The following is a 13,675-nucleotide window of genomic DNA, read 5'->3' as shown; positions in this document are numbered from 1 at the left end:
AAAAAATACAAAAAGAAAATTAGCTGGGCGTGGTGGCGGGCGCCTGTAGTCCCAGCTACTTGGGAGGCTGAGGCAGAAGAATGGTGTGAACCCGGGAGGTGGAGCTTGCAGTGAGCCGAGATCGCACCACTGCACTCCAGCCTGGGTGACAGAGCAAGACTCCGTCTCAAAAAAAAAAAAAAAATCCCAGAAAGGAATATTCAAGGACTGTAGGACAACTACAAAAGGTATAATATACATATAGTGGGAATATCGAAGGAGAAGCAAGAAAAAGAAGAAATATTTGAAGCAACAAAGATTTTTAAGTCCTTCAAATTGGCCGGGTGTAATGGCTCACACCTGTAATTCCAGCACTCTGGGAGACCAAGGTGGGTAGATCACCTCCTGAGGTCAAGAATTCGAGACCAGCCCCGGCCAACATAGTGAAACCCTGTTTCTACTAAAAATACAAAAAATTAATTGGGTGTGGTGGTGCACACCTGTAATCCCAGCTGCTCGGGAGGCTGAGGCAGGAGAATCATTTGAACCCAGGAGACGGAAGCTGCAGTAAGCCAAGATCGCGCCATTACACTTCAGCTGGGTGACAGAGTGAGACTCCACCTCAAAAAGAAAGAAAAAAGAAAGAAAGAAACAAAGAGAGAGGGATAGAGAAAGAAAGAAGGAAAGAAAGAGAAAGAAAGAAAGAAGGAAAGAAAGAATGAGAAAGGAAGGAAGGAAGAAAAAGAAAGAAAAAGAAAGAAAGAAAGAAAGAAAGAAAGAAAGAAAGAAAGAAAGAAAGAAAGAAAGGCAGAAAGAGACAAAATACAACCAGATAAAATGCTCAATTAAAACCACAAACAGCTGGGCACAGTGGCTCAGGCCTGTAATCCCAGCATTTTGGGAGGCTTGAGGCAGGAGGATTGCTTGAGCCTAGGAATCTGATACCAGCCTAAAAAATAAAGTGGGTCCCTGTCTCTATAAAAAATTTAAAAATTAGCTGGGTGTGGTGGTGTACACTTGTAGTCTCAGCTACTCTAGAGGTTTCAGTCGGAGGATCACTTGAGCCCAGGAGTTTGAAGCCCCCGTGAGCTATGATCACACCATTAGGTTCCAGCCTGGATTACAGAGCAAGACCCTGTCTCTCTCTAACACACACACACACACACACACACACACACACATGCACAGGAGAAAAATTGTGGCAGACATAAATAGGAACAGAGAACAAGAGCAACAAATAGCAATAACAAATACAGTCGATATTAATCCAACTTTATCAATAATCACTTTGAACATCAATGGTCTAACTGCACCAATTAAAAGAGATTGTCAGAGTGGTTCAAAATATGAGACCCAACTCTATGTTGTCCACAAAATCCCACTTTAAATGTAAATATGCATATAGATAAAAAGTAAATGAATGGAGAAAAATACATCATGCTAACACTAATAAAAAAAAAGTAGGAGTAGCTATTTTAATTTCAGACAGCGCAGACTTCAAAGCAAGGAAAGTTTGTTGGGATAAAGAAGAGCATTATGTAATGATAAGGGGTCAATTCTCCAATAAGACAGAACACTCCTTAATGTGTACGTGCTTAATAACAGAGCGTCAAATTATATAAGGCAAAAAACTGATGGAACTACAAGGAAAAATAGATGAATCCATTATTATAGTAGAAGATTTCAACACCCCTGTATCAGATATGAACAGAACCAGCAGGCAGAAAATCAATAAGGATGTAATTGAACTCAACAACACCATCAGTCATCTTGATATAGTTGACATCTATAGACTATTCAACAACAGCAGAATAAACATTCTTCCTAAACCTGCAAGGAACATTCACCATGACAGACCACATTTTGGGCCATAAAACACACTTCCGCAAATTTAAAATAATATAAATCATGCAATATCTACTCTCAGACCACAATGAAATTAAACTAGAAATCAATAATAGGAAGATAGCTAGAAAATTCCAAAATATGTTGAGTTTAAACAATACATTTCTAAATAACACATGAGTCAAAGAAGAAATCTCAAGATAAATTTTAAAATATTTTGAGCTGCAAGAAAATAAAAACACAACTTACCAAAGTGTATGAGAGGAAGCAAAGTAGTGTTTAGAGGGAAATTTGTAGCATTGAATGTATATATTAGAAAAGAAGAAAGACCTAAAAATCAATAATCTAAACTTCTACCTCAGGAAACTAGAAAAAGAGCAAATTAAATCTAAAGTAAGCAAAAAAAAAAAGAAATAATAAAAGTTAAAGCATAAACTGGTAAAACTGAAAGTAAAAAAATCCGTAATCACACCAAAAGCTGGTTCTTTGAAAAGATCAATGAAATCAATGAACCTCTTAGCCACGCTAAGAAGAGAGAGGACACAAATTACCAAAATTAGAAACAAAAGAGGGGACATTTCTACAGATGACATGAACAATAAAGGATAATAACAAATGCTGTGAACAAACTATATCCCACTAATTTCATAACCTAGATAAAATGGAAACCCTTGAAAGATGCAATCTGCCAAAACTCACACAAGAAGAAATGGACAATCTGAATAAGCCTATATATATCAAAGACATCAAGTAAATCATTAACCTTTCTAAAGTACCCAACCCATAATAATTCCCTGGAATAAACTATGTCTATGTCTGGGTTGTTGTTTGCTTACTCTCTGGATGGACTGAGGCTTTTCCTTGCTAGGGAGCTATAACTCCACACACTGATTTTCCCCAAACTTTAGGAAAAGTAAAGAGAACTAACGGAGTCCTAAAACTAGAATTATCAACAGTTTCGAAAAACAAATTTCATGGCCCTTCAAATTGCCATTAGTCATGATTGATTGATGACAATAAATCAACCCCTTCTATGACCCACAGATTATCTATTCTCGAATTAACAGCCTCCCCCGACCCATGTATTTGAAAATTTTACTTCCAATCCTAGGTTCTACCATTACAGAGTAATATAAATAAATGCTTCATGAGACTTATGATACCTCCCGAATTATCCCTAGTAGGTTCAAGTGCATTTCCAAAATACTTACCTAAGCAGACTTTGATTGATCTAAAACCTGGCGATTTGGTCCTTTGGAAAAGGAACCAGAATAAAACTGTCCTTGGGCATTGGTGGAAAGAACCTTATCAGGTACTGTTAGCAATTGAGGTAGTGGTTTAAACTCCAAGGTAATGATGTTGCATCCATCGTTTCCAACATCATTACCTTGGAGTTTCCAAGGTAATCGTTTCTGACTAAAAAGACATACCACTTTCTTCTGATTGCTGGGCATTTATTCTAACAGAAGACATAAAACTGAAGATTTTTAGGAATTCTTCAGGGGCTAATATCTGGAGATGTGGACTGCTTTTGCCCAAGACAAAGAAACCAGACTATTTTTCTGTTTTTTTTTCTAATTAATTTTCTAATTTTTCAGCTCTACCACTAATCTTGCCTTTTTGTATTGTATTTTGTATTGTATTTTAACATCCTCCAATGAACCGGTATTGGTAGGACAATTATAAGGGTACTTATATAAAAACAAAAATGATCTACAATTGCTTTTGTAGACACAGGGTCGAGGTATGTTGCCCAGGCTGGTCAGGAAAAAATGATCTACAAATTTCAATGCTTTAACTGTTAAAAGCAACAACTTACTAATGACTTATCTTACCACTTTTTAAATCTCATTAACCTAAAAAACATAATTTATCCAAAAAGAGAGACTTTAATCATTATTTGAATATGAAATAAAATTAAGTATCATTTGAAGGGACTATAGTCGACCCTCCTAATCATGAAATCTTGGCTTCCTTGAGCTTATCTTTCCATTTATTACTTCAACATTTATTAGAAGCCTCCGTCCATGTATTAACTCGATATTTACTAGGAGCTTCCATCAATTTATTAAATTCATCCATTTATTACTAATACGTAGCAAATAATCTGTTAGTAGGATATGAGGACACAGGTCTATGGTGTTTCAGTTTTGTGGATGCAGGCAAGTAAACTATAAAGGGAAGTAATATGGCACTGGGTGCTCCGACACAGGTATGAAGAGAGAATGTGGGGATAGATAAGAGTAGCCATTTCTTTATAATGTGTGTGCTTGGGGTGAGATTCAGGAGAATACTACGGGGTGAAAACATTGGTGGAACAGAAAAAAATTTCACAAACTAACAGTTGCAGAATGGCTACAGATCATATAGGAAATGAACCACACATTTCTGTGTCTGTTGTCCTCTGTGTTGTGAAAAGATTGACTTTTTTCAAAACAGTTCAAGGAATTTGGTTATGTCAATCACAAAGTTGCCTCTTTTTTCCTTCTGACATGGCAAAAGAAATAAAACAATCCCATAGGATGTGTTTGGTTTGCCATAGTATATTGAATTTATCTTAACCGTCTCAAAACGCACGTCAAGGACACCACTGAGACTTCTGAGTACCATTAAAAAAACTGGGTAGTCTGGAAGTGTTCTAAATTGGACCGTTTGGGGTTTCTGTCAGGGCAACTTTCCCATTTACATCTTGGAACAGAGCCTTTTGAATATAGCCCTTCGGGATTGGCGGGGAGAAGGGACCGCGATGGAAAAAGTCATCATCCAAAGAATGAAGAGGGAAGATCCAACATTTAGGATATTTTATTGACTTGCTAGGCGCGTTTACCTTATCTTCGTATTAAACCCATTTTCTTCATTAACCAATTGATGCTGTGAGAAGCTATGTCACTTGACGAAGGTCAAACAACAACTAACAAAGAGCAGTGCCCAGAACTGTTTTGTTTTTTTTTTCTGGACTCGGTCTTTTCCACTCAAAACCAACAAAAAAACAAAACTCGTTCTTTTCCACATCAAAAGCAAACAAAAAACCCCAACCCCAACCCCAAGAGCCCCACTCTTTCAAAAGGGCTTCTCCGGATCACTAAGTCCTAGAGGTCTTTGGCTAGGCCTGGGTCCGATCTAAATAGGAAGGTAATTCTAGTGTTCCGCAAATCCTTGCCGAATTCCATCCCGGCCAAAGCAGGGACCCGGGAGCCTCTGGTCGCACCCAAGACAGTTCGTTAAATACTCAGTGCACGTGCTGGGGATGGAAGTGCTGACCCACTGCTCAGGTACGCGGGCACCTGTCGCCGCTGGGTGCGCGCCGCGGGGTACTGGGTACGTGCTCCGCGCGCGCGCGCCCGGCAAAGTTCCCCGTACGTGCGCCGTACGCGGGCGCGGTGCCTCAGCGCTCAGCGTTTCAGCGAGTGAGTGGGCTCCGTGCCCAGCTGAAGTCTGGGAGGGGCACTTTTCCAGGCGGTCGCGGCTCCCCCTGGCGGCGGATGTGCCGCGCTGGAGGGGCGCAGTCAGGCGTTCTCCGCGGGCAGCCGGCGGCGGGGCCTTGCCTTACAGCGCGGGGTCCTCGGCGGCCTGGGTGGCTACTGCCCCTGCTGCTGTCGTAGGCGAGGACGGCTGTTAGTGCTGCTGCTGTTGGTTCGTCGCGGCGGCGAAGGAGGAGGAGGAAGAGGGCGAGGCGACAAGGGAAGAAGGAGGCAGGCGCGGCGCAGCGGCGGCGCCCCGGGCCGGCGGAGGCGAGGGGGGGGAAGATGGCGGACGTGCTTAGCGTCCTGCGACAGTACAACATCCAGAAGAAGGAGATTGTGGTGAAGGGAGACGAAGTGATCTTCGGGGAGTTCTCCTGGCCCAAGAATGTGAAGACCAACTATGTAGTTTGGGGGTAAGTCCGGCATGGCTGTGGCCCGGGGGTGGCAGGGCAGAGTTGGGCGCCCCCAGGCGACCTCTTTCTTAACCCCTCCCCCCGTTTCCCCTGGGGATGGGATAAAACGGGTGTTCGGGGAAAAGAAAGTTTCTCTCGAGAGCAGAAGTTGCACTTTTAGGGTAAGGAAAGAAGGGGCGGAGCTTTAGAGCAGTTCATCCCTTTAAATTTTTGAGAAGCCCAAAGGAAAGGTACCGTGGGAGTTTCTGACTTTTACAGTTAATTTTTACCAGTAGGTATGTGTACCAGCGAAGTGTGGGGCTGGTGCGCAAGGGATACCTGAACATAGGTGCACAAAGGAGCACACCGTCTGGTGCCGTAGACGTCTCTTTTTGTTCTTTATTATTTTTTTTTTTTTCTCTCTTCCAGGCTGCCATGTAACTATCTCCGCTGGTGTTTGCAACTCCTGGTTTATTTCATCTCCTTTCATTGTTGGGGTGGGGGTTATTCCTGTAGAAGAGAAAAGGGAATCAACCCAGAAGTTAGGACCGGAAAGAAATTTGGTGAATTTGGAAAAGTCATTAAAGTCTGTGTTAGAGAGGTCTTCAGGAGTTGGTGAAATGAGTGAGCTTTACAGATCTAAGAAATAGATGGTGCGTGTGATTTTCGAAAGTGTATTTTAAAGGGAAATGTTTTGGAATGTTGGTCCATGTGAAGTTTTATCAGTTTAAGTCATTCAGGAAAACTTCTAGAGACGGGTCTAACAGTCATTAGCGGCCTTTTTAGTGATGTCACTGTCACTGGTGCGTCGCTTATAGAATTAGAACCTTGAGCTACAACTTACCTGCTGATTTTGTTTCTTTGAATGGAAGCTTTATGAAGAGTCGATGAAAAACTAGGGAAATTTAGTTTGTTGGTTGGTATTTATTTATTTATTTTTGAGAGGGAGTCTTGCTCTGTCGCCCAGCCTGGAGTGCAGTGGCGTGATCTTGGCTCACTGCAACCTCTGCCTCCTGGGTTCAAGTGATTCTCGTGCCTCAGCCTCCTGAGTAGCTGAGGTTACAGGCGCCTGCCACCATGGCCGGCTTGTAGTTGGAATGAGGTAATACTAGTACCTGCATTAGAGATCTTGCACCGTTAGTAGACTACATTGTTTTATCACAGGTAGAATAGCATTTTGGTTTTACATTGTTGGTCTAATTTGAGGGATGCCATAACAGTCATACCCCTGAAATTCAGTGTTGTGTTTACTGTAAGAATGTGAAGGATGTTGTTCAGCAGTATCTTATTTATCAAGAGCCATAGGATAAATTTCTTTTACATTTAGCACCATTGATATTTGTGCTTCTTCTTAGCAGTGTAATTGTTTTCTCTTACGGATCCTCTTCACTATGGATCTGGTTAGATTTCTCTATTGATAAAGCCCAGAGCCTAATTTGGGCCTAATTCTAAAAAGTGTGTAGTACCTTAGAGTATGAATTTTTTGTATTTTCCCTACTTCTTGCTTTTTGTCATTGCCTTCCTTTGTGTTTCTTTTGTGATCATGACAGTCTATTCATTATTAGATTTTATACTTTTAGCTATGTTAAACTCATTGTTGATAGCAAAGTTGTGTATATAAATGAATCCAGCCTGAAGAGTTGAATTAGAATTGTCAGTAAGAAATCTTGCCTTATTTCAGGACTGGAAAGGAAGGCCAACCCAGAGAGTACTACACATTGGATTCCATTTTATTTCTACTTAATAATGTGCACCTTTCTCATCCTGTTTATGTCCGACGTGCAGCTGTAAGTAGAATTCATTTTTCTTATCTATTTATTTATCAGTTTTATTTTTATTTAAGAGACAGGGTCTGGCCCTGTTGCCCAGGCTAGAGTGCAGTGATGTGATCATAGCTCATTGCAGCCTCGAACTCCTAGGCTCAAGTGATCTTCCCACCTCAGCCTTCAAGTAGCCAGGACTGCAGGCCTGTGCCACCGTATCTGGCTAATTTTTTGTTGTTGTTGTTAAAGATGGGGGGTCTTGCTGTGTTGCCTAGGCTGGTCTTGAACTCCTACCCTCAGTGGATCCTCCTACCTCAGCCTCCCGAAGTGCTGGGATTACTGGCATGAATCACTATGCCTGGCCAATAATTCATTTTAAAACTTTTTTTTTTTTTTTGAGATAGGCTCTGGCTCTGTTGCCTAAGCTGGAGTGCAGTGGTGTGATCTTGGCTTACTGTACCCTCCCCTTCTCGGGCTCAAGCCAGCCTCCCACCTCAGTCTCCTGAGAAACTGGGATTATAGGCGTGGCCCACCATGCCAGGCTAATTTTTGTATTAATACATTTTTTTTTTTTTTTGGCTTCTTGGTAGTAGGTATCATTTGGAATGGATAGCTTCCCTCATGGGTTTCAAATCAAAAGAATGAAAGGTTTGTATGAATGTCTCCAGGAGAGTCAAAATTAGGTGACTGTGTGACTTACACAGACTTTTTAATCTGTGATATTTTTTCATGTAAAGTGTGGGTAATGTTTATAACAAAGGAAGTTTTAAAGGGATTTATAGAGCCAGGCTTCTTAGTGCACGCTGGTAATCCCAGCTACTTGGGACTCTAAGGCAGTAGGGTTGCTTCAGCCTAGGAGATCAAGGCCAGCCTGGGCAACATAGTGAGATGCCATCTCAAGAAAAAGAAAACCCGAAACGCTAAAGGTACTTATAGAGATGTTTAGAAAAACTTTTAAGCCTGTGGAAGAACCCTGTTACTTCAGAACTCTAGTTTAATCTCAATAAAACTTTTTTTTTTGGTTGTAAGGATTAAGATTAGCAGACATTTAAAAAAATTATTTCTTAATCAGTTTTGTGCAGCTGTTTTAGTACTCTGGAGAAGTTCATTTGTTTTTAGTTTTGCCTGCTTTCTCAGTGTTTGAAAATTTATTACTCAGAGGAAATCTTTGGAAAAAACTTGAAAAGAACTGATTTCATAAACTATGATGATGAGATTCTTCATCTGTAGGGAAGTATCATTAAGACCTAAATTATAGCAGTATATTATAATTGATAAGTAAATAAGATTCAGAGTTATTTGGATAGGATAGCTGTATGACATGGTAAAGTACTATAATGCCCACATAAAATGGCCTAAAAGATATTTAATTTTTTTAAATGAGCTTTTCCCTCAGATTATTTTTGGTAGAGTTGAACATAACATTTTTTGAAGATATAATTGAAATAATTAAATGCCTGCTTTTAATATTTGTTGCTTTTGCTTACAAGTATATACTTAAAATTAAGTATGAAATGTATTTATAAATAACTACTTTTTCCCATTTCTTCTAGTTCTTAAAACAATTTTCTTAAACTTTTCTTATAGTTCTTAAAACACCTTTTAAAAATATCACTGTGTCTGTCATCACTGGAGCTGCTTTTTGAGTTACCTAACACAGTTGCTGGATCACATTAAGCTGTGTGAAACTTAACTTCTATAACCCTAACCTCCCTCCCGACTAGAAATAGTTAAGGTTTCTGGCTTATGTATCTTTCAGACAATAACTTGTTATTTAAAGCAACTAAAAGCCAGGTGTGGTGGTGCATGCCTGTAGTCCCAGCACTTTGGGAGGCTGAGGTGGGAGGATCACTTGAGCTCAGGAGTTCAAGACCAACCTGGGCAACATAGGGAAACTTTGTTAAAACAAAAAATAAAAAGAATTAGCCAGGCGTGGTAGTGTGCACCTATACTCCTAGCTGGCTACTCAAGGGGCTGAGGTGGGAGGATCACCTGGGCCCAGGAGGTTGAGGCTGCAGTAAGCCACGATCGCACCAATGCGTCTATCCTGGGTGATAGAGCAAGACTCTGTCTCGGGAAAAAAAAAGTGTGTGTGTGTGTGTGTGTGTGTGTGTGTGTGTGTTTATAGCAATTGAGAAAGTATCCCGTCACTTAGTGGGCTTTGTGTTAAACCATAAGGCTTCTGCTTTCCTGAGTAAGAAATATATATTTGTTACGTATTTAAAAAAATTAAATTAGAGTGGGACTACTTGAGGAAATAAGGGGAAAAAATAGCACCAGCTCCCTCTTTAAGGTTATTTTAACTCAGATCTTTAAAAACTAAATTAGGTAGTTCTTAGAGTGTTTTGTTGGATATATTCATTTTAGTGTAACAAAGATTCAGATAGTTGGCTTAGATTTATAGATTCTGTTTTTGGGAAATGGTTGTACATATAGCTGATAGCTGTGATTGTTACTGTGGACCTTGGGACCTTTGGTTGCATAAGATTTAACTCTCATGTTTCTTAAGTATTTGCCAGATTGAAAGAGTAGGATTCTAAAATTCCAAAATTCTATGAATTTGAGATTGTTGTCTCCTAATTACTTTGTGTTATTTGCTCTTTCCTGTCTGCAGACCACTCATTTTTTTTTTTTTTTTTTTGAGTGCAGTGCTGTGATCTCGGCTCACTGCAACGCCCGCCTCCTGGGTTCAAGGGATTCTCCTGCCTCAGCCTCCCAAGTAGCTGGAATTACAGGCACACGCCACCATGCCCAGCTAATTTTTTGTATTTTTAGTAGAGACGGGATTTCACCACGTTAGCCAGGATAGTCTCGATCTCCTGACCTCGTGATCCGCCCGCCTCGACCTCCCAAAGTGTTGGGATTACAGGCGTGAGCCACTGCGTCCGGCTGAGCAGACTACTCTTAAAACAGATATTCCTGATCCTTAGTTCCTATTTTAGTGTGAGTAGATGTAATCTTTTTCAGTGGACTGTGATGTGTACATAACTCAATAGTGACCAAATGATGACGTAAGTTATTAGACTTAGAAACAGTAACTTAAAATTAACTCAAATCTTTTAACTGTTTATGATATTCCATATAGACTGGTTTATTTTTATTTATTTATTTTTTTTTTTGAGACAGAGTCTTGCTCTGTCACCCAGGCTGGAGTGGAGTGGCAGGATCTTGGCTAGCCACAGCCTTGCCCTCCCGGGCTCAAGCTGTCTTCCTGCTTCAGCCTCCTGAGTAGCTGGGACTATAGCTGGGACTGCAGGCACTTGCCACCATGCCTGGCTAACTTTTATATTTTTGTAGAGATGGAGTTTTTCCATGTTGCTCAGGCTGGTCTCGAACTCCTGGGCTCCAGCAATCCACCCACCTTGGCCTCCCAGAGTGTTAGGATTACAGGCATGAACCACCATGCCTGGCCTAGGCTGGTTTAAAAGAATACAGGCACAAAAAAACTCTGCACTCAAATTTTTAAACTCATAAGGAGAAACTAAGATTTAGCTTGACCTTTTTAAAATAAAAGGTTAATTACTAAGTGATTAAATACAGTTTATCTAAATCATTGAGGAGTCAGTGCACAATGTTTGGTGCAGTAAATTATAATAAGTATTCAATATAAGGTCATTGGCCAAAGATACTAAAGGTTCTTGTTGTTACTTCATTGTTACACATATAAAGTGACAGGATTTAAACTGAAATCTGTTAGCTACCAATTTTTCTTGCACTGTTTGTTTGTGTTTGAGACTGGGTCTTGCCTCAGTCTCCTGAGTAGCTGGGATTATAGGATCCTGCCATCATGCCCGGCTAATTTTTGTACCTTTTTGTTTGTTTGTTTTTTGAGACAGTGTCTCACTCTGTCACCCAGGCTGGAGTACAGTGGCGCGATCTCAGCTTACTGCAACCTCTGCCGCCCAGGTTCAAGCGATTCTCCTGCCTCAGCCTCCCGAGTAGCAGGGACTACAGGCGCCTGCCACCGCGCCTGGCTAATTTTTGTAGTTTTAGTAGAGATGGGGTTTTACCATCTTGCTCAGGCTGGTCTTGAACTCCCGACCTTGTGATCCACCCGCCTCGACCTCCCAAAATACTGGGATTACAGGCGTGAGCCACTGTGCCCGGCCTAATTTTTGTATTTTTAGTAGAGATGGAGTTTGACTATGTTGGCAAGGCTGGTCTTGAACTCATGACCTGAAGTGATGTGCCCGCCTTGGCCTCCCACAGTGCTGGGATTACAGGTGTGGGCCACCATGCCTGGCCATTGCTTTATTTCTAATCATTATCTTCTGTATATCTTCCTGGAATTTCAAAAAGAAATTTATTTATTTATTTATTTATTTAGAGACGGAATATCTCTATGTTGCCCAGGCCGGAGTGCAGTGGTGCAGTCTCAGCCCACTGAAACCCCTGCCTCCGGGGTTCCAGTGATTCTACTGCCTCAGCTTCCTGAGCAGCAGGGATTACAAGCATGCTCCACCACACCCAGCTAATTTTTGTCTTTAGTAGAAACGGGGTGTTGCCATGTTGGCCAGGCTGGTCTTTAACTCCTGACCTCAGGTGATCCACCCACTTCAGCCTCCCAAAGTGCTGGGATTATAGGTGTGAGCCACCGTGCCCAGCCAAGAAAATTATTAAAAGTAACATATTTAATACATTTTCAGGATTTTTATTAGGTTCTTTTAGCCTAGTCATTTTGTACAAATGTGATTTAAAATATGTTCTATCAAGATATATTGGAATAAAATTCAGACATTACATGTTAATATTTATCAAGTTGTAAGAAAATTATTAAAAGTAACTAACATGTTTAATAAATTTTCAGGATTTTTATTAGGTTCCTTTAGCCTAGTCATATCTCAGTGCAAGTCCGCCCGGTTCATCTCCTGCCTCAGCCTCTCGATAGTGGGAATACAGGCCCCCGTAATGCTAATTAGACGGGGTTTCACTGTGGTCTCGATCTCCTGACCTCGTGATCCACCCGCCTCGGCCTCCCAAAGTGCTGGGATTACAAGCGTGAGCCACCACGCCCGGCCTGTCATTTTTTACAAATGTGATTTAAAATATATTTTTTCAAGATATGTTGGAATAAAATTCACATATTACATGTTAATATTTATTAAGTTGTGTATCATTGTTATTCATTTCATATCTTATTTAACATTTTGGTTTTAGACTGAAAATATTCCTGTTGTTAGAAGACCTGATCGAAAAGATCTACTTGGATATCTCAATGGTGAAGCATGTGAGTACTTTTTAAATTGTTCCCAGTCTTAAACAGACAGTGTTTCTTTTTTTCCCCTATGAAATAATGATTAGTGGGAAGAGAATTTGTATTTCCACCAAAAAATTAACCTACCTTCATTTTTGTCCATGTGCTCACCTTTTTCTTATACAGTGGATGCACTGTCTTTGCCCTTAAGGCCAGTCACCCCTTCCTTGTGTGTGGATTCCATCTCCTTTCACGGTCTCAAAGACTTTGTCTTCTTAAATTTTTGTTTCTCTTACATGATCAGTTTTCTACTTTCTTCTGGATCATTCCCTTTTAGAATACCCACAATAAGATTTCATGTTTAAAAAATGTTTTTGATCCCACATTTCTGCTGTCTACTGCTTCATTTATCTCCTCCCTGATACTGTGAAATATTTTGCAAGAGTTTGTGTGGTATCATTGCTTCTTTTTTACCTTTGTTTCTTGAAGCCACTCTAGTCTGGCCTTCATCCTCACCATCCCACTAAAATCAGTCCTTGTAAGGTCAAAACTGATTTAAGGATTGCTACATCCTTTGGTCTCTCGTACCATACTTGACCTCTCAACAGCATTTGTTACTGTTGACTGCTCATTTTTGAAAGCCTTTCTTCATTTGGCATTTGGAACACCAGCCTCTTGGTTCTCTTTCTACTCATTGTTCACCTCTCAGTTTATTTTGGTTACTTCTGTACCTGACCTCTAATTCTTGAAGTTTCCAAGACTTGATCTTTTTTTTCTCTTTTCTTTTAACCTGTATTCTCTAGGTGATCTCTTTCAGTTTTATGCTTTAGATATCATATATATGCTGATAAAATTTCAAGTGTTTTTTTCAGCATTGATTTCTTCCAGGGCACCAGATTTATAAATTTACTGTCAACATGTTTCCTTGAATGTTGAATAGGCATCTGAAATTTAACATTGAAAATGGAATGCCTGATTCCCTCTTTCCCTTCTGCCCTCACACAGAACAAAAACAAGTCTGGTCTTTCCTCAGTGTTC

General features: G+C 40.5%; 2 protein-coding genes across 4 annotated transcripts in view; one reads left to right on the top strand and one right to left on the bottom strand.

Moving 5' to 3' along the window:
* Positions 1 to 6,742, bottom strand: part of GLRX2 (glutaredoxin 2) — a 32,824-nt gene extending 26,082 nt beyond the window's left edge. The window contains exons 1-2 of one of the 2 annotated variants that reach the window (XM_058430356.1): positions 6,525 to 6,742; positions 6,020 to 6,190 (exon numbers count right to left, since the gene is read on the bottom strand). In XM_058430356.1, the coding sequence (XP_058286339.1) occupies positions 6,020 to 6,117 (98 nt within the window). In that variant the 5' untranslated portion in view covers positions 6,118 to 6,190; positions 6,525 to 6,742. Of the gene's footprint in view, positions 1 to 6,019; positions 6,461 to 6,524 lie in introns of those variants that run through there. The other variant, XM_058430357.1, reaches the window with a different exon arrangement.
* Positions 5,184 to 13,675, top strand: part of CDC73 (cell division cycle 73) — a 132,345-nt gene continuing 123,853 nt past the window's right edge. Inside the window, exons 1-3 of one of the 2 annotated variants that reach the window (XM_032136242.2) lie at positions 5,184 to 5,701; positions 7,362 to 7,467; positions 12,601 to 12,670. In XM_032136242.2, coding sequence (XP_031992133.1) covers positions 5,571 to 5,701; positions 7,362 to 7,467; positions 12,601 to 12,670 — 307 coding nt within the window. In that variant the 5' untranslated portion in view covers positions 5,184 to 5,570. Of the gene's footprint in view, positions 5,702 to 7,361; positions 7,468 to 10,344; positions 10,387 to 12,600; positions 12,671 to 13,675 lie in introns of those variants that run through there. The other variant, XM_032136243.2, reaches the window with a different exon arrangement.

The sequence above is a fragment of the Hylobates moloch genome, unplaced genomic scaffold, assembly GCF_009828535.3.
Source record: "Hylobates moloch isolate HMO894 unplaced genomic scaffold, HMol_V3 SCAFFOLD_18, whole genome shotgun sequence".
In the NCBI taxonomy this organism is placed as follows: Eukaryota; Metazoa; Chordata; class Mammalia; order Primates; family Hylobatidae; genus Hylobates; species Hylobates moloch.
This window is presented reverse-complemented; position numbering and strand designations above follow the sequence as displayed.